Source organism: Enhydra lutris, unplaced genomic scaffold (genome assembly GCF_002288905.1).
Source record: "Enhydra lutris kenyoni isolate GAN:26980312 unplaced genomic scaffold, ASM228890v2 scaffoldscaffold8, whole genome shotgun sequence".
Classification (NCBI taxonomy): Eukaryota; Metazoa; Chordata; class Mammalia; order Carnivora; family Mustelidae; genus Enhydra; species Enhydra lutris.
Genome location: NW_019154092.1, coordinates 19,270,484 through 19,296,062, shown reverse-complemented (window position 1 = coordinate 19,296,062; position 25,579 = coordinate 19,270,484). Strand labels below are relative to the sequence as shown.

Here is a 25,579-nt window from a genome sequence, read left to right as displayed (position 1 = left end):
TTTCCTCGCAGTCCGGTTTTCTCACCCTCCCCCGCACTCCTGGACCAAAAGGAAACCAACTGTGGACTTGTCTCGAACTGGTCCCAGCCAGCCACCGGTGAGCCCACGGTCCCTCGGGAGCCTCCCACCGCAAGGTCAGCCCAACCCGTGAGGGACTTTGAGTCAGGAAGAAGACAACAGGGACAATATTTGTATGGTACTTTACAGTTTACAAATAATTTCCACGATGCTTCTGTTGAGGAGCTGTAGACATTCCTTTCAGAGAACACACGTGGGCAGTCTGAGAAGAGGCATGCCGAGGGCTTTCTGTTTCCTTAACTGTAATTCCATCTGTGACACTCTCGGCTGCCTTCCGGTGACTGGGGGGACACTTGGATAAGGCGGGGGGGACAGCTGTTCTTCAAGCTACTATCAAAGGGAAGGAAGATTGGTGGTGTCAGTGAATTCATTGTCCCTTTATAATGAATCTATAAGTGCTAATGAATAATCACTAATAAATCACTTAGGTTAACACCAGGAAGCCGGAAGAGAGAACCACGCATTTAGTGGAGCTGGTGCCAAGGCAGGTAAAATGGAGGCTCTTCATGCAGACTCAGTGTCCGGGTGGTGATCGCCTGATGAAGCTTTCACTGGAAAATCAAATGTTTTCAAAAACACCCAACTTAAGTTCATGCAATTCAATGTCTGAGTCAGCACAGCATCCCAAATGCCCACCAGTCAGCCTCTGTTGAATGCCCTCTGTGATGGGGAACTTGCTACTTCTCCAGGAGAATATTCTATGGTTGTACAGATATGGTTGTTAGAAAACATGCCCACAGGCCTGTAGTGTTGAGGGTCATAAAAGAGTACTGGGTCGAAGGGAGTGTGGCTCCGTTTCAGAGGGAGAGAGTAGGGAGCATCGAGGATACCATATAGGATTACTATGTCCAAATTTCAGAATTATTTGTTCTTTTTCTTCTGAGGGACAAATACCATGTAGAAGACACAAAAATGCTTACTTAGTCTTCTTCGTTAGGAAGAGTGGTGCTGCATAATATTATTGGCCTGGTACATGGCTCATTATTTTGTAGATAAAACCAGAAGCAAGTCCTCCTTCCTACTAACTTCTGTTAGCTTGCCATGTAAAGCTTTAATTATAGGATGTAGAGCCATCTCAGTTCTCCTCCGAGAGAGTCTTTGTCCTCAAGGAATTGATAATCATAATTGAGACTTGGTTGGTAGCAGACTATACGTGGGAAACCAAAGGGAAATAGAGGTTCATTAATTCGGTTTGTCAGTTACTTAAAAATTTTACGAATATTGCGTGTCTCCCCAATTAGACTGTGTACTCATTCAGGGCAGGATTTACTTCTTGTGCCTGATTATATGTCCAACATTGGGCACACAAAGTACCTCATTGCTATGTGCTTCATGATTATCTGCAGAAAATTATGTTGTAGGTAGCACGCTGAACATGTGCTGAAGAATTAGTATGATTAACAATGCCCATCAAGCCATTGGTTTAATGCTAAAAAACATCATCATTTAAAGAATACACTGCCTTTATTTAACCCCATAAGTTATAAGCCCTTAACACATGTACAATTTTGGTGTTTTTAAAGTGCTTTAAAAGATATTTATTTTTTTTTTAACCAGGTGGAAGATAATGTTCTTTAAAAGACATTTCATTTTTAGAGGAAGAGATTACCAAAAGCATGTAACAATTTGTTCGACATCTTCGAGAAACGGGATTTTTATATAAAATACACATGGGTTACTGAGTGCCAAAATGATGAGTACGTGTGGTCAGAATTCAAAATGAGACTTGCTAGCAACCTCATCTAGAAGGTGTCTTAAGTCAAGAATGATCCTGTGGGGAGAGAGGGAGGTGTGTTGGGGAGCTGTGCTCTTGGAGGTCTAGTGCATGGCTTCCCTTGTTGTGTGATGGGTTTGAGTTAGTGGTGAGGACAGTCACTCAGATTGACAGTCCCCTGGATGTCCAGGGCTTCCGTGACAGGGATGGGAACGTGGTTGACTTGAATGTTCTTCAGACAGCCAAAAAATGATTTCCACACTGGGAGCTTCACGGTCTTCAAACCAACTTCAAGAGAAAAGGAGAGACATTCAGTGGGTAATTCATTCTGTCAAGTGAATGTACCCAATTTAAAAAAGAGTCTTCTTAGAGCTCAAGGGACCGAGGGACTTGGGCCACCTGGTGGCCTCCTCCTTTGAGCTGGCACCCCACACCCCCACCTGCTATGATCAGTCAACAACAAGGCTGTTCTTCGAGTCCTTCCAAGAAGCCGATTCCACAGCCCAAATCAATAGATAATAACTCTGAACTCTGGTGCTTTTTATGGGTCATGGAAGACCCATAAAATTAACAAACTATTTGGAGGAACATAAAAGAAGGAAGAATGACAAAGCTCCTTCCAGGCAAAATTCCAGAACCTGCTTGCTCCTCCCATTCTGGCCCCCCAGAGCTTAATAACTCACCAGGAAAACTAAGCAACGGGAGAGAAGAGACCAATTTCTCAGCCCCTTCCCTGATTCTTTGCTAATACCAGGCTTCCAGGTTAACGCAGCCTTGTAAGAGGGGCTTGTAAGTGATAGGCCTGGGACAGAAGCAGCAGCAGGAATGTGGCCTGGGCTATACAACATGCCCATTGCTAGCAATTGAGTTTTCCCATGTGTTGGAGCAAAGGGCTTCACTGTCTCCACCGTCCAGCCAACTGCTGCTCAGCTAACGACCCATGGGCTGGGGCGTTGGATTTGCTGGGCTAAGATGGACATGTTAAGAGCTGACGTGGGGCAACATGGGTGTAGGAGAAGCCAAGACCAGAGTTACCTGGGACACCTCCAATGTGTAGTGGCTCGCGAGTGTCAGCAGGTGGGAAGGGGAGCCGTCCAGCTGTGTAGCTGTTCTCTGCGTCCAGCTCCAGGTGCAGGATGTGCTGTTTGATGGTGACTGGGGGGAAAGGAAGCTGGTCAGGTCAGTCATCCAAGGAGAGCGCCGCCCAATATTTAAAGTCTCCGCTAGTGTGTCACCACGGGTTTCTGCTCAACTCATTCCGTGGGAGCGCTGCTGATAGGAATTCAGTCTACCTAGACTCAAATTCAATTAATTTCTCAATGCCAAGGGGTATTTAGGTGTTCTGCATAGATTACAGAATTCAATCCTTAAATGCATCTGTGAGGAAGATATCTCACTCTTCTTTCCGAGAGAAGAGACTATGACTCTCAAGGCATTGAGGAGCCTGACCAGACAGTTACAAGTTGAATGGGTTGGGATTCCGAGCCCCCTCTCCAGAAGTCATGTTTATTTCATGTGATCTTAACTTCTTTCTGGGAGACGCTGACTTCTGAAACCTGAGTCGCTTTTTGACCCTCCAAATAAAATTCCTCCAATGTTGGGGCGCCTGGGTGGCTCAGTGGGTTGAGCCTCTGCCTTCGGCTCAGGTCATGATCCCAGGGTTCTGGGATCGAGCCCCGCATTGGGCTCTCTGCTCAGCGGGGAGCCTGCTTCCTCCTCTCTCTCTGCCTGCCTCTCTGCCTACTTGTGATCTCTGTCTGTCAAATAAATAAATAAAAATCTTTAAAAAAAAAAATTCGTCCAATGTTAACAGTCGTCCCTAATCGCTGTGGAGTTAGCATTCCAATTAGACAGGCAGACACTAGCTTTTTTACAAAAGACATTTTAGCCAATGCGCTTTAACGTATCTCCAAGCTCACGCACACAGGTTACTCATAAAACAGCAGACTGGTCGGGGGAGGCCAGGCCCTTCTCCACCCAGTGGTATGTCTACGTCCCTGCAGTAACTTTAAATGGTGGTTAAAAAAAACAGCCCAACAATAAACTTTAACAATAGTAATAGCAAATACTTTCTGGGCCCTTGCTACATATTAGACCCTGCGGCGCACTTTGCATACATTATCCCATTATCCCGTTTGATTTTCACCCTGGGAGGCGGAGGCTACTTTTTTACCTCCAGCGTGCAGAGGAGGAAACGGAAGATAAAGAGCAATTAAATGGCTTGTTCAAGGTCACTTAGGTAAAGGCCGGAACTGAGATTTCCTCTTTGTTCTTTTTTCTTTCAGAGCCAAAATCTAAATCACAATGTTATACTGCCTCAAAAACAAACAGAGCTTATCAGTTTTCCAAGCTCAAAAAAAAAAAAAAAAAAAAAAGGAAAGAAAGAAAGAAATTCTCTGTAGGTGACGGAGGACGGAGCACGGAGCACGGGTGGCAGCCACCCTGAACTGCGTCCTCACTGCTGGGGTGGGCTGAGGATGGCGGTGTTTGCACTGTGAACCCGGAAGGGGGTGGGGGACGTGGCTGAGCTTGGCTAGACTCGAAGGGATTGAGGAGCTGACGCAGCCTCAGGGACATTCAAGTCCAGATGGAAAGGGAGACAGCTTCAGGGTGTGAACAACAGGCTACGGGCCATCATACCTGTCACGGAGTGCCACCGTCCATCACACAGAGACCGCTTTGGTGTGACCGATGCCAAGATGCCCCCTGCCTCACTGTCCACAGAGGCCGTGACCTGGAACACACAGGCATTTTCCTATGGCCTTTAGAAGGGCCGGTGGAGCCAACTTCCCGGGCTTCCTGCTTTCCCAGCCCCTGCCACCCTGCTAGCCGGAAGCACTTCAGACGTAAGTCCCCTCCCACCCCAGGAGATGATATGGGGGCCAGCTTTGCAAGAATCTCTCTGCTGCACCCCTCCCAGGCGAGCAAGTTGTAAACTCGGGGCCCAGCCTGACATCGTTGCCAAAGGCCACGAGCCCTGTCCTCCCAGTCCAAACCCCTCCTTTCGCAGGCTCCACTCAGAGGGCACCGGGTAGCATGGTAGAGCCTTCTCAGCTGTTAGCATGTGACAGTGGCTGTTTAGAAGGATGTGAAATTTGGAAGGCAAAAATGCTGGCTGAGGCGTACACCCTGCTGCAAGGCCCAGACAATGATTGGGGGATAATTCCCCACGAATGCACGCCTTACACGGGGCTCTTGTTCAACGAATTCAGCAAGCTCATGGCTTGCATTTGTACTGGGCATGCGTCAGGGGTCAGGTCCTCATGCTAGCATGTAGAATCCTGAATTCCCCCTCTCTGGGCCAGGGCCAAGGGCTGAAGCAAGGTGAAGGAAGGCGAGGACTAAAATCAGCAAGTGGGTAACTATTTGCATTTAATTTGCATGTAGCTAGATCGTGCTGCCAATTCTCAGGCAATTTTCCAGCTAAACAACTTCACTGCCCTTACCGAGGTCATCAGGTCTCAGTGTTTGTGGGTGTGATGATTTCCCCTCTAGAAGGCCTCCTGGAGCCCCTCCTCCTCTCCTGAAAAGCCGGCCTTCTCTCCAGGCCAGCCAGCAAGGGGCTCCTTGTGCCCCTGGCCTGTCTGAGGCATTTGCTCACACTTACAGACCACATCGCAAATACAAAGTGTTCTAGGAGTTTGGGCTGTTTTATCTTCTTCTGGGAGTTTACCCCTCATGGCTAATAAGCCGTGGAAGGGTAGAGGTGAAGGAAAATGGCATATTATGGCTAAATAGAAAAACACAGGCCCCAATTGGAGCCCCCTAAGCCCCATTACCAGACCAGGGCTGAAAACCTAACCTAAGTGACCTTTCAGTCTCCCCCAGAAATGGAGTCTTAATAGATCAGTCAGGAATTTTCTGAACAGCACCCATGACATTATAATCTGTCATATGGGTCTTCTTCATTCCCTGCCCCCCACAAATCCCACCCCAAAAGTTAGGTGAAGTAATCCACCTACTAAGACCCCCTGCCCTTCCCCTAATGGAAGGTGACCTTGCCTGGAAGAATCTTTTCTTTTCCTTTGCTTATGACTTCCTTGTCCCACCCTCGTTCCTTCTGTACAACTCCTCAGAGCTCCCCTCTGCTTGCTAGATGGGATGCTGCCTGATTCATGACTCGAGTAAGGTCAACAAGATCTTCAAATTCACTCAGTTGAATTTTTGCTCTTTAACATTATCATGATTTGCTCTTTGCCTTGAGGTCTTCCTGGAAGGATATATATTTTTTTTTTTTAAAGAGTTTTTGAAAAGGAAAGAGGTAGAATCTGGTGGTGAGAGTAGGGTATTGACCAGGCCCATGAGGGGATGGGCAGGAGGGAGCAATAGAAGCCTACGCGGAAAAAGGAGTCCAGGTCAACCCAAAGGAAGCCTGGGTGGCAGACCGAGGGGCCAGCCTTGGGGGGCCACAGGGGCGGGTGGGTGGTGTAGGGACCATAAGGGAAATCCAAAACTGACTCAGTGGACACCAGGCCATGGGCATGGGCATGACACGGTGTAGAGAGCTGTTGGGAACATCTATTCCATGACTCCTGGTACTGCCCTTATGAGGAAAAGTGGAAATGTGACAAGGGTGAAGGGGAGGAGAGAAAAATGGACATTTATTGGATATACAGTTTCTATTCTCTTGACAAGAGCCCTAAGATATCAGCATTATTACCCACATTTTAAAGATAAAGAAAATGAGTCTGAAGTAAGTTAAGTAGCTTCCCTAGGGCCATATAACTTAGTGGAGCAGGTAGAATTTGGCCCAGCTTGTTTGAGTCTTCCCAATTTTAAAGATGAACAGGAAACACGACCAAATGATTTGCTAAAGGAAAACACTAAGTTAGCCCTGAAATCAGGTCTCTTAAAACAAGATGGGATCCCGCTCCCTCACAACGCCACCCACTGGGGTCTCTGGCAATGAAACCCACAGACCCTGTCCTCACACGTGCGCACCTTTCCAGCCTCCAGATAAACACATAAGTGCCTCCCCGGCCGACTCCCGATGTGTATTAGGATGCCAGTAAGGCTTCTTGGGCGAATGCTGAAGACCAGCTTAAATTCGGGCCCCAACAGCACAGAGTTAGCTTTCAAAAGGAAAGAAAAAAAAAATTAGTTAAAATATCATAATTCAAGAAAAAAGGATCGAGTTCTTCAAACTCCAAGACCTAAACTCTTTGCAACTGCCCCTTACCTAGGACGACATGTCCTCCTTCCTGGGAGAAATAAATGCCTTTCTCCAAAGAGCCACCCAAACAGGGGGACACACCAACGCTCAGAGAAGGGGTGTCCAGGGGTTTCTGAGCCAACTGAAAGTTCCTCAGGCATCCCACAAAGCTGTTTTGGGGGAGACTCTGCAAGAAGAGAAAAGCAAGCTTCATTAAGTTAAGCCACACTTCCCAGAGACACAGGGGCAGCCAAGGTTAAGGGCAGGACACCTGTCTGCAGAAGGGGACAGGTAGGGGGATTCAACCATCCTGCCCGAGTCAGGTGGGCCTGACGGTTTCATTTGGCTTCCCGTCCTCACTGCCAAGAAAAGCCTGCACACCAGCTGTCCGGTGGGTGGCTGAAGTCTAAGGGGTCACCTGCGTGCTGGAGGCAGGGGTGGTGGAGGCTGCTGGCCAGTGCTGGTCAGTGACCTGACCCAGACGGGGCTACAAGAGGGGAACCTTCTGCCTTATGGTGTCCACATCTCACCGTCTCTTTGCAAGTGCAAACCCGTTCTGATGGTTTCGTGAGCTTATGTGATTGCTTAATGCAGGGCAGCTGACTGAAAAAGAGGCCAAAACATTCCAAAAATAATAAAGTGTAAAAAAGCTTCCTACGTTGTTGGGCTCAGTGCACCAACAACAAATCATGAATGCCGTGGAGTTAAAGGAAGACACAAGGCCCAGCGTCGGGGGATGCAGACAGCACCTCGAGCAGCCTGCCCAGAACAAGGGCTCCTCCCTGGGGGGCCCAAGGGTGTGCCTCTGGGGATTCTGTGATCCCTTAAGTTACATACCGGATGTTCTCTGCACATTTTTCTGGGGAGAAAGACTGTAACTTTCAATAAGTTTTCAAAAAGAAATGGAAGACTCACTGAATAAAATCCTTAAACTTCCTTCCAGAATAAGTGCTTTTAGGACCCTGGAATCCTACACAACAGGTGCAGGATAGGCCAGTTTTAAGACATGGTGACATTAGAGATGCATATTAGAGACGGTGTCAGTATCAACGGTAAACTACCCATTGGACTCACAATGAAGTTTTTAGTGTCTTAAGATTTACCACCTAATCCAATGAAGAGCCTGTCTCTGAAACCAAGCTCAGACCGTCCAGGGGAGGTCACCACCTAACACTGAAGCCCTCACAGCCGACTGCAGATTTCGGTGTTCAGAGGAGACGGTGATTGGATGTTGCCTGCCCTCTGAAAGGATATGGAGGAGAGAGGAAGAGGTGGTTTGCCTCCTCAAGCAGAAGGAATGCTGCAAGGAGAAACTTGGTTTGTAAGGGTGATGCAATGGAGTACTATGGGTTGTCCCTTATATTAGGATGCTGAGTGTGATGTATCCAGGACAAAAGAGTGCCCATATTGTGCTTCGGAATAGCTACCCCTACCTGTGACCTCTCTGAGAGGGAAATAGGTACAGAGGTTACAGAAAAGCAAACATTAACATTGAGGGTTCTCTTTGGCAATTAATGTTTTCTATTATATATGTACTATATGCTATATCACATATATATTACACAGTATTATATAATATCCATTTTATATAATACACATGTATAGTTACATGCAGTATTAATATAAACTGATTATATATAACTATATTATATATTATAAATATATATGTATATTATATGTATGACAGGAAATAAAGCAGAACAATACTTTATGACTCACTGGGGCTTTGGCCCAAACCCCAGTGCAAAACTCAAGTGGACCAGGCTGAGCCTATTCCCAGGCTGAGACACGGTGGCCAAGGCGAGGTCAGCATGACCACCTAGAATCTAAGCTGCCTGAAATTTCCTCTTCTAATTAGGTCCATTTCCAGGCCCAGATTTGGGTCTTGGGCCTTCCTCCCGCACTGCAAGCAAACTTCACAGCAGAATGGGCCAGCAGCCCCAAGGGAAGGGGCAAGAGGGGCTGAGCTGGGGCAGCATGTTCAGGGGAGGGCGGTTCTAGGCCTGAACTGTGCAGACGGCCACCTTACTTCACTGCGTGGGAGCAAGAGGCAAATCAGGGAGAAGAAAGACAGCTGGGTGTGGCACCCCACGTGATGCAGATGTGATGGGGCCTCTCCTGGTGTGGGAGGAGAGAGGAGCAGCAGGGTGCCCACCGAGCTCAGCCCCGGAGCAAGGGCCACCTCAAAACCTTTGCCCTTGACAAACGTAGCACACATCCTTGCTTCCCAGGGGCAAACGGACTTGTCTCCTTCCCTTAGCCCCAAGTTTTCCTAAGTTTGGTTCTTGGGATAATTCTATTTCAGGCACCAAATAACATTAAAACACATATTCACTTACCAAGTTTGTCCATTTTCAGTTCCCTTTCTAACCTTCTGATTAAGACAAGGAACACATTCTATTTTTGCATGAATATGTCTTAAATGCCACCTGTAATTATGTAAGATGTATCGATCAGTTGTCAAACTCTTTTTTCTCCAAATGAAGGGAACATAGCCACACTATCTGGCCAGACTTTAATAACACTCTTTTGTGTTTAAAATCACTATTATTGGGGTGCCTGGGTGGCTCAGTGAGTTAAGCCTCTGCCTTTGGATTAGGTCATGATCTCAGGGTTCTGGGATCAAGCCCCACATTGGACTCTCTGCTCAGCGGGGAGCCTGCTTCCCCCCCCCCTGCTTACTTGTGATCTCTGTCAAATAAATAAATAAAATACTTTTTAAAAATCACTATTATATTATTATTATATATTAATATATAAGTACATATATTACTATATATATTAAGTACATATATAGTACTTATATATACATATATACATATAATATATAGTATATATAATATATAATATAATATAAAATATATAATACATATAATATATACATTATATGTATATGTAACTATATATTAATATACACAATAATGTTATATTATATTAATAATAACATTATTTTGTGGTTACCTACTCTTTTTTTTTTTTTTTTAAAGATTTTATTTATTTATTTGTCAGAGAGAGAGAGAGAGCGAGCACAGGCAGACAGAATGGCAGGCAGAGGCAGAGGGAGAAGCAGGCTCCCCACAGAACAAGGAGCCCGATGTGGGACTCGATCCCAGGACGCCGGGATCATGACCTGAGCCGAAGGCAGCTGCCTAACCAACTGAGCCACCCAGGCGTCCCGTGGTTACCTACTCTTTATGGCAAAAAATACTGGGTTTCCATGCATGGGGAGACAAAAATATATTTTAAATAAACTTAACTTTGGGGGTTGTGGGTGGCTCAGCTGATTAAGTGTCCCACTCTCAATTTCAGCTCAGGTCATGATCTCAGGGTTGTGAGATCAACCCCTACCTCTGGCTCTGTGCTGAATGTGGAGCCTACTGAAGAGCCTTTCTCTGCCCCTCCCCCCAACAGCACATGTTAAAAAAATAAAATCAACACAACTTGTGAGTTGACCAGGAGCAAGCTATTAAATAATTTTTTTACCTCTGTTTGGCAAAGATGCTGAATGTGACACAAATTGCTAAAGTTTGGAAAACAGTATCTTAATCAAAAATCTCCATCTACGGGGCACCTGGGTGGCTCAGTGGGTTAAAGCCTCTGCCTTCGGCTCAGGTCATGATCTCAGGGTCCTGGGATCGAGCCGCACATCGGGCTCTCTGCTCAGCGGGGAGCCTGCTTCCTCCTCTCTCTCTCTCTGCCTGCCTCTCTGCCTACTTGTGATCTCTGTCAAATAAATAAATAAAATCTTTAAAAAAAAAAATCTCCATCTACAATCTAAAACCTATGTTTGTGCATTTTCTGGAAGAGAAACTGACAGATTCATATTTATAAAGTCATGGAGAAGCCCTAGATTCATTCCCTCAGGCCAGTGTGTCAAGCTGAACCTTGAAAGTGAAGGGTTGGGAGGGCACTTGGGTGGCTCAGTTGGTTCAGTGTCTGCTTTCAGCCAGGTCATGATCCCAGGGTCCTGGGATTGAGTCCTGCATCGAGCCCTGTACTGGGCTCCTTGATCAGCAGGGCGCCTGCTTCTCCCTCTCCCTCTGCCTGCTGCTCCCCCTGCTTGCGCGCGCTCTCTCTCTCTATTTCTCTGTGTCAAATAAATAAATAGAATCTTTTTTTCTTTAAAAAGTGAAGGGTTGGAAAGGGGGAATATTCTCTGTGGGCTTTAGACATCAATTAGGGATTTTATTTTTTAAAGATTTTATTTATTATTTATTTGACAGAGAGAGGGAGAGATCATAAGTAGGCAGAGAGGCAGGCAGAGAGAGAGGGGGAAGCAGGCTCCCTGCTAAGCAGAGAGCCCGATGCGAGACTCGATCCCAGGACCCTGGGATCATGACCTGAGCCAAAGGCAGAGGCTTAACCCACTGAGCCACCCAGGCGCCCCTCAATTAGGGATTTTAAAAATTATTTAAAATATTTTGAGATTCTTGAATACTTTATATAATTATAATGATTAAAATGTGAGACGTAACTGACATATAGTATTTTCAAGTGTAAAAGCATAGTGATATTCTCTCTCTCTCTTTCTATATATATATTTATGTATATGTATATAGTGGTATGATCACCACAATAAGTTTAGTTAACATCCATCACTACACAAAGTTAGAAGTCCCTTTCTTCTTGTGATGAGAACTTTCTTTGCAACTTTCTTTGATCGACTTTCTTTGCAACTTTCAAATATATAATACAGTATTATTATTAACTATGGTCACCATGCCATACATTATATCCCCAGGACTTAATTGTTTTGTAACTGAAGTTTGTGCCTTTCCACCACATTCATAATTTTATTATAAGGTGAATTATTTTTCTATATGGTTCTAAAGCATAACTACTTTTTTGCACCAAATGCTCCCCATGTTAAGTGTAGTAATGTAGTCACCACACAGTTATTACAGTATCACTGACCACAGACCTGCTGTACTTTTGATCCCCATGACCTATTTATTTTACAACTGGAAATCTGTATCTCTTAATCCCTTTCTCCTTTTGGTCCATCCCCCACCTCTCCTTCTGCCAACCTCCGGTTTGTTCTCTGTATTTACGAGTCTATTTGTTTTTTGGCTTGCTTGTTCATATGTTTTTTTTTTTTTTTTAAGATTTATTTGACAGACCGAGATCACAAGTCGGCAGAGAGGCAGGCAGAGACAGGAAGGGAAGCATGCTCCCTGCTGAGCAGAGAGCCCAATGTGGGGCTCGATCCCAGGACCCTGGGATCACGACCTGAGGCGAAGGCAGAGGCTTTAACCCACTGAGCCACCCAGGCGCCCCGCATATGTTTTTTTTTTTTTTAAATAAAGATTTTATTTATTTATTTGACATACAGAGATTACAAACAGGCAGAGAGACAGGCAGAGAGAGGGGAGGGAAGCAGGTTTCCTGCCGAGCAGAGAGCCCAATGCGGGACTCGATCCCAGGACCCTGGGATCATGACCTGAGCCAAAGGCAGAGGCTTTAACGCACTGAGCCACCCAAGCACCCCTTATGTTTTGTTTTTTTAGAGTCTACATATGAGTAAAATCATATGGTATTTTTCTGACTTATTTCATCTGGCAAAATAGCCTCTACGTCCATCTCTCTTGCCATGAATGGCAAGATCTCATTCTTTTTTATGACTAATATTCCTCCATGTGTGTATGGGTGTGTGTGTCACATCTTCACATCTTTATCCATTTATCTATCAGCAGACACTTGGGTTCTTGGCTACTGTGAATACTGCTACAGAAAACATAGGGGTGTATATATCTTTTTTAATTAGGGTCTTTCTTCATTTTCTTTGGGTAAACTCTCAGCAGTGGAATTACTGGATTGTATGGAATTCCTATTTGTAATTTTCTGAGGAAACTCCATACTGCTTTCCACAACGGCTGCACCAGTTTACATTCCCATCATCAGGTCACAATGGTTCCCTTGTCCCCACATCTTCGCCAACACTTGTTATTTCTTGTCCTTTTGATAACAGCCATTCTGACAGCGGTGAGGTGCTCTCTCCTGGTGCTTTTGATTTGGATTTCCCTCACGATCAGTAATGCTGAGCATGTTTTCATGTGTCCGTGAAGTGTAACTACTTACCTTTGGCTTCCCCGAGGGAGAGGATCCCAGGTAAACGGGTGCTCTGAGGCTGACGGTGGAATTTCCAGGCAAACTTCCCTCCCGGGCCCTCAGACCATCCACAACCAAGTGCCCCCTCTCTCCATCTTGCCCAAACACCACCTTAAGAGTAAAGAAAATATATTAACATGTTTTATCTTTGATAATTGGTGATGCATTTTATTACTGATCACAGGCCATTTTTTTTTTTAAAACAATGTTTTTCTGTTTCTTCATGGAGCTTTAAAAAGTCAGAAATTTGGGGGCTCAGCCATTAAGTGTCTGCCTTTGGCTCAGGTCATGATCCCAGGATCCTGGGATCAAGGCCTGCGTTGGGCTCCCTGCTCAGTGGGAAGCCTGCTTCTCCCTCTCCCACTCCCCCTGCTTGTGTTCCCTCTCTCTGTCTCTGTCAAATAAATAAATAAAATCTTTAAAAAAAAAATCAGAAAATTTTCTCCATACTATTGTCATCTTCATCACGATTTTGTGAGGTCATGTTAGATACTGAATAGAGGAAGCTAGAAAAGTGAGCTTTTTTTTTTTTTAAGACTTTTTTATTTGACAGAGAGAGAGAGATCACAAGTAGGCAGAGAGGCAGGCGGGTGTGGGGGGGAAGCAGGCTCTCCGCTGAACAGGGAGCCCGATGTAGGGCTCGATCCCAAGACCCTGGGATCATGACCTGAGCTGAAGCAGAGGCTTTAACCCACTGAGCCATCCAGGCACCCCCAGAAAAGTGAGTTTTACAAGGATTCCTCAGTGTGCCCGGGTGGCTCGGTTGAACACCGGACTCTGGGTTTCGGCTCAGGTCATGGTCTCAGGGTCCTGGGATCGAGCCCCACTTTGGGCTCCACGTTCAGTATGGAGTCTGCTTGTACATCTCCCCCTCCTTCTCCTCCCCCACTTGCATTCTCTCTCTCTCATATAGATGGATACAATATTTAAAAAAAAAAAATCCTTTGGCAGGGCTCCTGGAGCAAGGGGCCAGTGGCTACTTCTTAACAAGGGAGCACATATCTTCATCTCTTTGCTAAAAGTCAAGACCCCTGGGCTCTACGGCGCATTCTGCCATCTCACGGCTCTGAGACTGTTCACTAATGACTACCCAACTTGCACTCCCAGCTGAGACCTCTGGTCTTTACTCTCTAGAGCGGTGGGCTTGAGTGTCTGGCACGCAACTCAACCCTAGGAGGTTCACAGCAGAACCCTGACTCTTGCCCAGCTCTAAACTGCTCCTTCCCAGCCCACATGCCCCTATTCCCCATTTTCCGCGTCTCAGTAGCAGTCCCTCTATTGTCCCAATTGCTGGTCCCAAATCACAGGACTTGATATGGACCCGTCTTTCTCTCACGCTCTACATGCGAGATCCTTCAGCAAGTCCTCTCGGTTTGGGGAGCACATGCTAGACAGGGTAATTCTGTCCGTGTTCCCTGTGGCCTCTTGAAGCAAAGGCAGTGGCATGCATCTGGCCACTCATCCCCATTTCAGCTCTTCAGTTGAAGACAGCTTTGAAAATATCCACCTGTTCATGCAATGCTCGTTATTTAGTTGAAGAGTCTTCAGAAGCTTCAGAGATACTCGGAATAAAATCCAAGTCCTCACCTTGGCTGCAACACTTGTATGATCCGGGCCCTGCCTCTCTCTTGAATCCCAGCTCTTATCCTTTCTTATCCTGTATCTCTTGCCATCTGGGATGCCTTCAGGCAAGATCTGGAAAGCTAGGGATGTGGGTCTTGAAGCTTGTGTTATGCAGAAGATATTCTGGGCTCAGAAAGCGGCCCCAGAGACCTGGACATTATCTTGACAGAGAGAAATGGTCCAGGCAGCAGGGGTGGGAGAGGGAGGGGACAGAGCCAGGGAGGCACGGTGGGGACTGAGGAAGCAGTGAATTGAGCCTATCTTGGCATCGAGACATCGATGCACAACATCCTTGCACGGTGTACGCAGTGGTCTTCATTGCCAAGATGTTAGGGTGCTCGGTACCTCTGAGTACACAAGCTCTGTCTGTGCTGAGCTCTGCGGCTGGCAGGCGGCTGAGACGCCTGTCCAGGTTCTCCGCAGGGAGCTCCGCGGCAATGGGAGCTTCTCACGGGGTCCCCGAAGCCCCCGAAGCCCCCGCGCTTACCGTGTGCCACTGCCCATCGTTGCATTTCTCCTTGCTTTTGAGCTTCAGTTTCTTCCCGTCTGCCCCCAAGGCAAAGACCAGCCGTCCCTTTGAGAGATAAAGAGCCATGTAGGAGTTCTGAGTGCCCGTGAAGAACACGAGGCCTCTGGAAGAAGCCGTCTGCACGTCCACCGCAAACCGTGACCTGTCGGGAAAATAAAGCAACAGGCAAAGAAAGAAAGAGAGGTTTTTAGTGTTCTCCTGAGTCCCTGAAGCTGGAAGAGAGGGTGAGGTGCAAACACCCCAACCCCCATTATTCAAATGAACAAACCAAGGCACGTGCTGATTAAATGACCGATCTCTTTGGGAATTTTTAAAAGCTGTATGTGTGTGCGGGGGGCAACTGGACTAACAAGGATTTGATTCAAGCATATGGTAAGCATTTTCTTTCTGTGAGACATATTTAACACAGAGGCAGAAAAGTATGGATCCACTTTCTCCCACCCACCTTTCTATTTCTTGGACCTTAAGACCCCACCTAGGATGGAACAGGAATTAAGCAAGCATCATGCAGTAAAAGAAGAAAATGAAAGTTAATACTCCTTTGCATGGTGGTTACATAGTGTATGCATATCTGGCTGAGCAAGACTGACTTTGAACGAGAACTTATATTCACTCTTTTACCCACCCACCCATGCATCCAACAAATACTGAATGAGTATGCAGCATGTGTAAAGGCACTGTGGAGAGCACTGGGAATGCAGAGATGGAGGTTTCGCTCTTAGGTGTTTCTGGTGTACAGGTGCACTGACAGCGGTGCCTAAAGGGCAGCATACAAAGGTGGTGGGGGATCAGCAGGCGGTCACCACCCACTCCTTGGGTGACAGAAGGCAGAAACTTGGTCTCTCCTGCTAAAAGCTGTATCCCCACTGGGTGCCTCAAACACAGCAGGCACTTGACAACAGTTGAGTAGAATTAAATAATGGAATAGTTGAATTAAATGATAAATGGAAAACTTGGAGGCAGAATCAGGAAGGGGAAGAGAAAACGATACTGTCACTTCTCTTTGCTTTTTAATACCATGAAGCTGAGCAAACGTGGAGATACTTGAATTTTTTAGATGAGGGAGTTTCCTTGAGGACGGTGTTCTTCAAAATGGAAGGGAAATCTATATTTGTTAAATTAAACCAACCAGATGGTGACACTGCTCAATATTTCTCTTGGTGGAGCTGCGTGCGGAGGTTTGAAGGATGAGGGTTAGCCAATTTCAGGAGGATATTCGAACCTGCTACAGAATTAAAGTACTTTACATATGTGGGCTTGGTTATCAGGCTTGACATTTGCTTTCCAGAGTTATTTCCTAAAGCAGCTCTCTTTCATAAAAGGCTAACTGACTGACACCCAAAAAAGACTCCAGTGGATTCAAATCCCCGCGTACAATGCTGTAGCTCAGACGCTTCATTGCTGGTGGATGGGAGAGTCAGGCAGAGAGTGAAGTGGCTTTTTTATACATTCATCAGCAGGAGAAAATAGTGGTGCAGCATTTCAAAGGAGAGGCAACGGATTGCCAGAATATAAATTCGAAGGAGAGCAGGAATAGTCCATATTTGGGACCTGCATGACCCTGAAAATATGCTCATCTATATACCATGCAAAGGAGTATCAGCCGTATATTATAACCAAAATATATTAACCATATATTTACCACTTCCCCATTGATTACATATCCTGTGGTGTGACATGGGAAGGTGCTGGGGTTGAATCATCAGAAGAAGCCAGAGAACTCGCCACACTGAGCATGCTCTGGGAGGAGGCGCGAGACAGGAAGGGGCTTTGCAGGGAGGGGGAGGGCGGCTCTGGTGGAGGACAGCCAGAGCCCAGGCAGGAGGGTGGGGAGGCTGGGCAGCATCTGCAAGAGACTGCTGTCCCGAAGGTCAACTTGAACAAGAACACAGTGATAGGGAGTGGGCCTTCCTCCCAAGAGGTAGCCCCAGGAAGGGCTAATAACTGAGTGGGACCTCATTTCTCAGTCTCCATTGGCAAGTCAGGGATCACCAGCCTTTCCATGGCACAAATGGAGATGGGGAGCTGCTGGCATAGGGTTCTCCTTCCGAACTCCACCCTTCCCCTTTCCGGCCTTCATAGCTGCCCGTTAATCATGCGTTAACCATGGGCCTCCAAGGGCCGGCTCCTTGCAAGCTACTGCATCCCTCCCTACAAGGAGAGCATTATCAGCTCCATTTAAGCGATGAGAAAACTGAGGTGCAAAGAGATGTAGCAACTTGCAAAAACACTGATGATGCCAAGTTCATGGAGAGAAAGCTGATGCTTAGAAAAGTTGAACAACAGCCTATGGTACCCATCAACTTGCTGCTCCAAACCCCCTTTGAGTGAACTGGTGTAGGGCACCGTGGGTGGGAGTCCCCAGCCCCCGTGCCCTCAGATCTGCAATGGCATATGGGTGACTCCCAGCCAAGGACCGAGCTCAACAGCAAAACTAGAGCCAGGCCATTGATGCCCAACATTGGACTCTTCTAAAGGGTGACCCTTGCCTGCGGGAGCTCCGTCATCCACAGGTGTGGGGCCCGTCTCAGGGTAAGGCTGTTCCCACCAGCCCCTGCTCCCTTCACCTTTATCTCCCACAGGAACAGTACATTTCTTGCAACATCTAATCCCATCTTGACATCTGCATCCCAGAAGACCCACCTGGCAAGTGGCCTGAGGTCACACAGCCAGCGAGTGGCTGAGTGGGGACTGAAAGCTGGGTTTTAAAGCCAGGCCATTTTGACCCCAGGAAACTCTGCTTCTGTACATAAGTCATAAAGGAGTTTTGGCACCTTGTTATTTATGTCTCCAAATCACATGAAAATGACAAGCCTTGTTTTCTTACTTTTTTCCCTGACATAACCAATATCTCTGTTCACTCCCTCCTCCCCAGAAGAGATGCGACTTGTTAGCACAAGAAATCCAAAAGAGCTCTCTAAAAATGATCTATGTGGCACTGAGTCTGCTTACAAGAATTATTTCTGACTATAGAATGTCGAGAAGAAAGGTGATTTATCATAGAAATGAACAGCAGCTTTGAAAGGAAATATCAGTCATATTTTTAGAATGCTGTCAATTCTACACCAGAGCCCAGCGGACTGCTTCAGCCCTGAGCAGCACATGTCACGTGTGCCTTCCAGCTGCGGGGACAGAGCACACTTGCGCAGTCACGGGTCGTGCCCTGCGCGGGCCAGCCCCCCTTTCCCCAAAAGTGGTGTTGCCACTTCATTAGTGACAGGAACGTGGTGTCCTGCTGGCTGACCTGCTCTGGGGTACAAATGCGGGGTCGGGTTCTGAGTCAAAATACCTGGTTGTCACCAACTCCTGGGGAATCGTGAACAGCAAGTGGCTGGTGGGCCTGTCCCCAAACCTGAGGGCTCCATGACTGGCCTGGGCCCCAGGAGGTGGTAGGCAAGACTGGGCCTCTCGCCATATCTCCATTCTCCCTGGGGAGGCCACTGGTGTGTCCTGCAATGGCTGCAAGGCAGAGAAGCAAAAACTTAGGAGAGCTCAGTATCAAGGGGAAAGAGTAAAGAATACTTATCTTGCTAAGTGCCTCGCTCAGTTTTTACTCCGATCCTAGGAGAGTAACTCAATAGAGATGAATTCATCCTTGGGGACGATGCATGTTCTTCCCATCCTCGACACAAGTCTGGCCTCTTTCCTGACAAGCTGCCGCCCCTGGGGCCAGTGGGTATCCAGATCCCCTCCCCACCATGGAGCTGTGGGAAAATCATGGCATCCTTGAGAGAGCCAGCATTCGGCCAACAGCATGAGCCTGCACAGCCCGTCAGAGGGACATGGAGCCGACGACCCGCCACCCCTCTTGGAGCCAGCCATTCCCTTGGGTTTCTGCAGGACGTTAGTGCAAAAACAGAGCAGGAACCAGAAGGGGTGAGTGTGTGTGAGAGAGAGAAGGGGCAGGGCATGGGGGTGGGGGCAGCCTGTCTTCACTTTAATCAGAATTGAACCATACACAGAAGCATGTCCTGAGCTAGACGATGCGATGAGCTTTTGAACAGAACAAAGTTTTAGTGCTCAAAAACAACTATAATAAATATCAAGTAGGACGAGAAAAAATGTTGTTAGAAACTGAGCCTCTCCAGCTGCTCCTCCCTTTTTCTTGGCTAGGGGGAGCCCAGATTTTGATCCTGTGCCCATGACTCCCCCAAGACTCAGGGCTCAGCTGGCCTATCTGTTTGTCCAAGATGGAGAGCATGGATTCCCTGTGCCAGGGACTGGTTGGTTGAGGGATGAACATGTGACCTCCCTCTTGGCCAGTGAGCTTGGAGGGGGAGTAAGGGGGCGGGGCCTCTGCAAAATACTTCGTTACTAATAAAGCCCAGTGGATCCTTGGACGTGGTGCTGGCTGCTGCCCCGGTGAGAATAGGAAGCCCTGAGCTGCAAAGGATGGAGCTGAGATGAGCTTAGCCGGGCCAGGCTAAGCTTGTTCCCAAACTGTCTATTACTTGACTTCATAGCTCCTCTTACTGTTTAAGCCATTTTACACTTGGAGCTAATAGCTAAAGGCTTCCCAACAAATTTAAATTCTTTCAAGATCAGGTTTTCCGTATTTACCCTAAAGATACAAATCTAGCGAAGCGAAGGGGCATATGCACCCGAATGTTTATAGCAGCAATGTCCATAATAGCCAAACTCTGGAAAGAGCCTAGATGCCCATCAACAGATGAATGGATAAAGAAGATGTGGTATATATATACAAGGGAATACTATGCAGCCATCCTGCCTCTGGGCTTTGGGCTTCTGCTCATGCAGTGGCACCACTCACTTGTCTAAATCCAGCCCATCCTCCAGACCCGGCTGGTGTGTCACCTCCTGATCTCTGGGGCAGGAAAATCTCTGCCACCCCAGGTCTGGGGCATGTTTTGTGCCTTTCACTTAGGTTGTTACAGTGTATAATGACCACAGCTGATGCTCACTGGGTGCCAGGCACTTTGCTACATGGTTTGTGTTTATTACCCCATTTAACTCTCACAGCACCACTATGAGATATTACTTTATATATCCTCATTATGTTGCAGGAAATAGACCCACAGAGAGTTTGTATAATCACCCAAGGTCACACACTTAGTAAGTGATAAAGCCTGATGCAAACCCAGCAAGTCTGACCCCAAAGTCTAGTCCTTAACCACAAAGCTTTGTTTTTCTTTTTCTTTTTTTTCTTTCTGTTTCTGTCAGTGAGCTTTCAGAGGCAGAATTAACGTCTTATTCCACCTAATCTGGGGGCTTGCACAGAACAGAGGCACAATTCGATACAGTGTGTTCGCTGGCGGCTCCCACATGGAAGGTTCCAGCCCCTACCCCCGCACCCCCGCCATCTGCTGAGGCCCCCTCAGAGACCTGACAGGCCCCACCAGCTTTCTCCCTGGAGATGTCCTATGGGCTCCTGTCACTCAATATAAAACACACTCCCCTCAGTCTCTTCCTCCAAATACTTGTCCTTCTCCTATCTCCATGAACGGCACCCCTATCCATCCAATAAGCCGGACTAGATGCCTTGGAATGATATTAACTCCTGCCTCTCCCTTGCCACCCACATTCAATTACTATCCGGGTCCCGTACATTCTATCTTCTCAATAGCTTTGGATCCATTTTCTTCTCTCCATCTCCACCATCTCTGGGTTAATTCAGTCTCTCTATAACCTTCAGCCTTCCAGTGAAAAGAGGGAAAACATGATCTCATTCCTGATGGAGCCATCCTAAAAATGTTCTTCTCCTAAGAGTAAAATGACTCCCCTCTATGAACTGTATTTCTTCTTAATAGCATAGAACATTTCGGATGACGTGCTATCTATTCAACTCTTCCAAATCACTGTGCCACAGGGAAAACACTGGCAGGCGAGCGGCATGGGGCTGATGGTGAGTGAAAAGTGTGTTGAAGAGAAGCACGTTCATGTTAAGAGGGCACAGGCTGGTGGGGGGGCCACTGTCTGGTTTTGAATTCCAACTCCACCTTCTATCTGTGGGAACTTGGGCCAACTGCTTACCTTTCTACCTGCAGCATTTTCTTCTGTTAACATGTGGCTTGTCACAGATTCCCTGGCTACTATTACGTTAGGATGGTGATACGGAAGTTTAGAAGCTTAGTAATACTATTTCCCACACAAGGTTACTTGCAGATTTAGTAAGAAAAGCCACTTAAAGGGCTTAGCACGATGGCTGGCACAAAGGAAGTACTCAGCATTACCCATTAATCGTTTTAATTGTAACCTCCGGACGTGGGGAGGTCAGACTGTTGACCTCGGGCACAGCAAAGAATTCTTTAAGTCCTAACCCTGTGTCCAATTCATTATGATGCTTCTGCTCCTTCAAATCAGAAATTGTACTTCCTTCTAGACTCTCTTAGCGCTGTACATTAGAATCACCTGGAAGCTTTACAAGCTCCTGCCACTTGGCCCCCCTATCAAGAGCATCTGACCTGATTGTGGGGGGGAGGGGGGATGCAACCTGAGCCTTAGGCTTTTAAAAGCTCCCCAGCTGTTTCTAATGGGCAGTCAAGGTCAAACCACACTGGTCTTGCTAAGGCCTGGGTGCGTGCATACATGTTGTCATGAGAGGCGGGGTGGAGGGCTATCTGTGGGCAGGGAAGGGGCATGACTCCTGTATTCTAGAGGACACTGTACCTGTTGGAGACACAACAGAAGTGTCAAAAGAGCAAGACATCCTCTGAGGACTTGAGACACTTCAGATTCAATTTGTTCTGTCGGCAAAAATTGCCCAATTTTCACCAAGATACAAAGTAAAAGAGAGGAAACCTTTTTTTTTTTTTTTTTTTACATTTTGGTATAATCCAACTATTGTTGACCCATCAATCCCACTTCCTGGGGGCACCGACCACCAAGGGATCAGGTGATTTATACCCCTCGCTTCACTCCCACCCCTTCCCCAACATCTCACATGAAGCAGGATTTGCTTCTGAGAATCCTCGGCAGGCCGGTGGGGGGAGAAGCAAAGCCAGTGTTGGGGACCCTTACCTGGTTGATATTGAAAGTGTGGGATTTGTTAAGCCTTGTAGAACCTCTAAGCAACAGGAGGAAAGGCGGTGGGTTTAAACTGCAGCCTCCCAGGGACACATCTCTCTTGAAAGTTTTACTGGTCAAGTCCAGGACCGCAGGACTCTCTGATTGCCTGGAACGAGGGTGGAGAAGAAAACCACGGTCCAACTCTGAAATCCCAAGGAAGATACGCCGGCAGATAGAGCTTGCTTCAAAGCCACACACTCTTACTGTCGGGCTTTAGGCTAACTTTCACTTTCTACCTGCACATTATATCTAGAGGAGACGCTGGGCTCAGAGAGGAGGCCGATATGCTGTGAAACATTTCTGCCGTCCCTAAAATTCCCAGCACCTTGCCTTGCTCAAGGAAAGGCTTAAGAAATTTCATTGGCTTGAACGGCTAGGGCTGGGGCAAAGCCAGAGGATGATAGTGTGTTCTTTGTCATTTAGAAATGTGAAAATGAACTATGCACAGGGGAGAAAAGTGGGCGCTGATGACCTAGGATGATGGTGAGCATCAGGAAGCCTTAGAGGTGAGTTTGCAGACGGGATGAGCCCGCTGCATTTGAGCAAGGGAGTTTCACAGATAAACCTGCTTGTCTCATGTCTGAGCCTTGATGGACAGTAGGAGCCCCCAAGCGCCCCCAAAGGTTACCAAGGTTCCTGATCAGTCCTGGGCCTTCCTTCAAGAACAGCTGAACATCTGCCTGCAAGCACCAGGCTCCTCTATGAAAAGTCACGGTCAGGTTCAACACGTGGTGATCTGGTTTCCCAGCAGTGCAGGCCCATGCAAGTCCTCAGCCTCCCCAAAACAGGGGAGCACTGATGAAATCAAACTGCATGACCTTGATTAAAATGGAGTAAAATTTCAGTATGGAAAATCTTCAGGGCCATACTCTGAAAGGTAACTTTCAGTAGACCTTTGCTAAGGTTCTGGGCCAAAGCTGCTCCTACAAAGGGAGGCTGGGCCCCGGGCGGGAGTTTATGGGAGGTGGTTTGTTCCTAATGTGTGTATCTTGTCGAAGAAGTTGTTTGAAAGTTGATGCCACGAGAGCCTCACGCAGCATGTGGTGACGAACCCAACTTCACTACTAGAGCAAGGAGACGCCCTCCCTGGAGGCAGGTCACGCTCGTCAGCCACACACTCGGTAAAGGGCACGCACCTCCGGATGAAAACGTTGCTGATACAACCCTCGAACTGACTCCCGCCCAGATACAGGGGATGCTGGGAACCCGACAAGTCTTGTAGCCTTTGGCTGCTTTTCAGAGTCTGGTCGTCAATGAGAAGCCGGAGTCTGGAAGAGGAGGAAGGCAAAACAAGAGTGAGAATGGCAGGGAAGGAAAGTTTCTCACCCCAACGCCAACTTAGGGTCTTCGCCAACTCAGACTCTATATCTTTAACCTAAAGTAACTTGTTCAATGAGGTTTATTTTTAAAGAGCACTGAAATTGTTTTTCATGTATTTCTTTTTTTAATTACATTTTTATTATTCTATACACACAGAAGGTTCACACATCCTGTGTGCTCAGTGAAATTTTTGCAATGTGACTACACCAATGACCCCTGCGCCCACCCAAAGAAGCAGAAGCGACCAGCACTCAGCAACCCAGCCACGTGCTCCCTTTTCCCCGTCTGAGGGTATAACCCCCGAATCCTGAATTCTGATAAAAGAAATTAACTTTGCCTGTTTTTGAATTTTATATCAATGAAATCACAGGAGATGAATTCTTCTACGTGCAATCTCTTTGACTCAGCAGGACGCTGCCAAGTTCATCCACATCCTACAGGTGGAGATCTCTTGTGTTCATTACTCGGTTTCATTCCCACCATCTGAATAGACCACAGTTCGTTGATCCAACCCCCTTTTGGCTGATGGATTTTTATCTATGCATTTTTTAAATAAGGACATTGATAGAGAACCAGGAAGAAGGCTAAGACTTACTGGTAGTATAGTGTTAGCATCAAGACACATACTTCACAAAAAAAATACTAGAAAATTCCATCAAACTAAATAAAAGTCTTAGGACTCTAGCAAAAGTGCTGTCGCACTCACCCAGAGTTGTCACTTATCACAGATACGTAATGCAGTGAACCATCCGTGTATGTCTGCGGAGATTTAAAAATCGGTCTGTTGCTATCCCTGGTGTTGAGTTCAATGTGACCGTCTTCCAGAGAGATCTGCAGGTTCCGGGTCTGAAACCATCATAGAATATACCCGTCAATGTCATTAATTTCCACTGAAAAATTATGGCGATATCAATACTGAAGTTATGGTCAACACTATGGATAAAACAGGATGTTTTGACCCAAATGTTTTGACTTCACTATTTCAGTTTAAAGATTATTTTGGAATATTCTGACTCTGTGTTTATGAAAATAAAAGTCTTACGCAGATTATTTCAACACTGATGAATCTGTCAAAAGCCTCTTATGGACCTACGTCCATAAACTATTTTTTTTTTAAAGATTTTATTTATTTGATAGAGAGAGAAAGCACAAGGAGGCAGAGCAGTCGACAGAGGAAGAGAGAGAAGCAGGCTCTCCACTGAGCAGGAAGTCCAATGCAGGGCTCGATCCTAGGACCCTGGGATCATGACCTGAGCTGAAGGCAAACACTCAACTGACTGAGCCATCCAGGCTCCCTCACCGTTTTTTTCTTTTTTCTTTTTCCAATTTAACTTCTCCATCAATGATACGAAACAGTTTTTTTTGTTTTTGTTTTTTCTGAAGTTATTTTCATTAGGATCAATTCTTTTCTGAATCAATTTTGAGATGAAGACTTGATTCATCCCTTTCTTAAAATATATGATTATAGCAATGATATCTTCTCTTTAGTCATTATGAATTTTTAATTTTCTGGTCATAATTTCTAGGAAATTCAATTTTCTAATGTCAGACTCTACAGATTGAAATTTTGGCATGATGATTTGGTTCTGTCAACTCTTAATAAAAAAAATACGTGTAGTTTTTGCAGTTGTCATTTTAATTTTGTTGATTTTTTTTTTCGATCAAGTACAATTTTTCGAGTTTTCAACAAGATGTCATCATTCAGTGAGCTTTTAATCCAAAACAATTTTTATGGGGGTGGCTGGATGGCTCAGTGGGTTAAGTATCACAGATACGACTCTTGATTTTGACTCTTGATTTCAGCTCATGTCACGATCTCAGGGTCCTGGGATCACACCCCACACTGGGCTTTGCACTCAGCCTTGGGGATTCTCTCTCTCTTCTTCTCCCTCTGCCCCTCCCCCTCTCTCAAATAAAGAAATCTTAAAAAAAAAATAGAACAATTTTACAGTATGTGGCTGGCACCACTGTCAGTTTTATTTTTATTTTTTTCAGTTGGTAATTTTCTTTATGAACTGGATAAATGCCA

The 25,579-nt window shown here is 46.4% G+C and overlaps 1 protein-coding gene across 3 annotated transcripts in view; it reads right to left on the bottom strand.

Moving 5' to 3' along the window:
* Positions 1-1,203: 1,203 nt before the first annotated feature.
* LOC111142476 (laminin subunit alpha 3) overlaps positions 1,204-25,579 on the bottom strand; it is a 271,036-nt gene continuing 246,660 nt past the window's right edge. For all 3 annotated transcript variants that reach the window (XM_022495666.1, XM_022495669.1, XM_022495667.1), the window contains 11 exons: positions 24,257-24,396; positions 23,367-23,498; positions 22,183-22,336; positions 18,494-18,663; positions 15,163-15,346; positions 13,023-13,163; positions 6,972-7,131; positions 6,734-6,864; positions 4,433-4,526; positions 2,828-2,947; positions 1,204-2,080 (listed from right to left, as the gene is read on the bottom strand). In XM_022495666.1, coding sequence (XP_022351374.1) covers positions 1,935-2,080; positions 2,828-2,947; positions 4,433-4,526; positions 6,734-6,864; positions 6,972-7,131; positions 13,023-13,163; positions 15,163-15,346; positions 18,494-18,663; positions 22,183-22,336; positions 23,367-23,498; positions 24,257-24,396 — 1,572 coding nt within the window. In that variant the 3' untranslated portion in view covers positions 1,204-1,934. The remainder of the gene's footprint in view (positions 2,081-2,827; positions 2,948-4,432; positions 4,527-6,733; positions 6,865-6,971; positions 7,132-13,022; positions 13,164-15,162; positions 15,347-18,493; positions 18,664-22,182; positions 22,337-23,366; positions 23,499-24,256; positions 24,397-25,579) is intronic.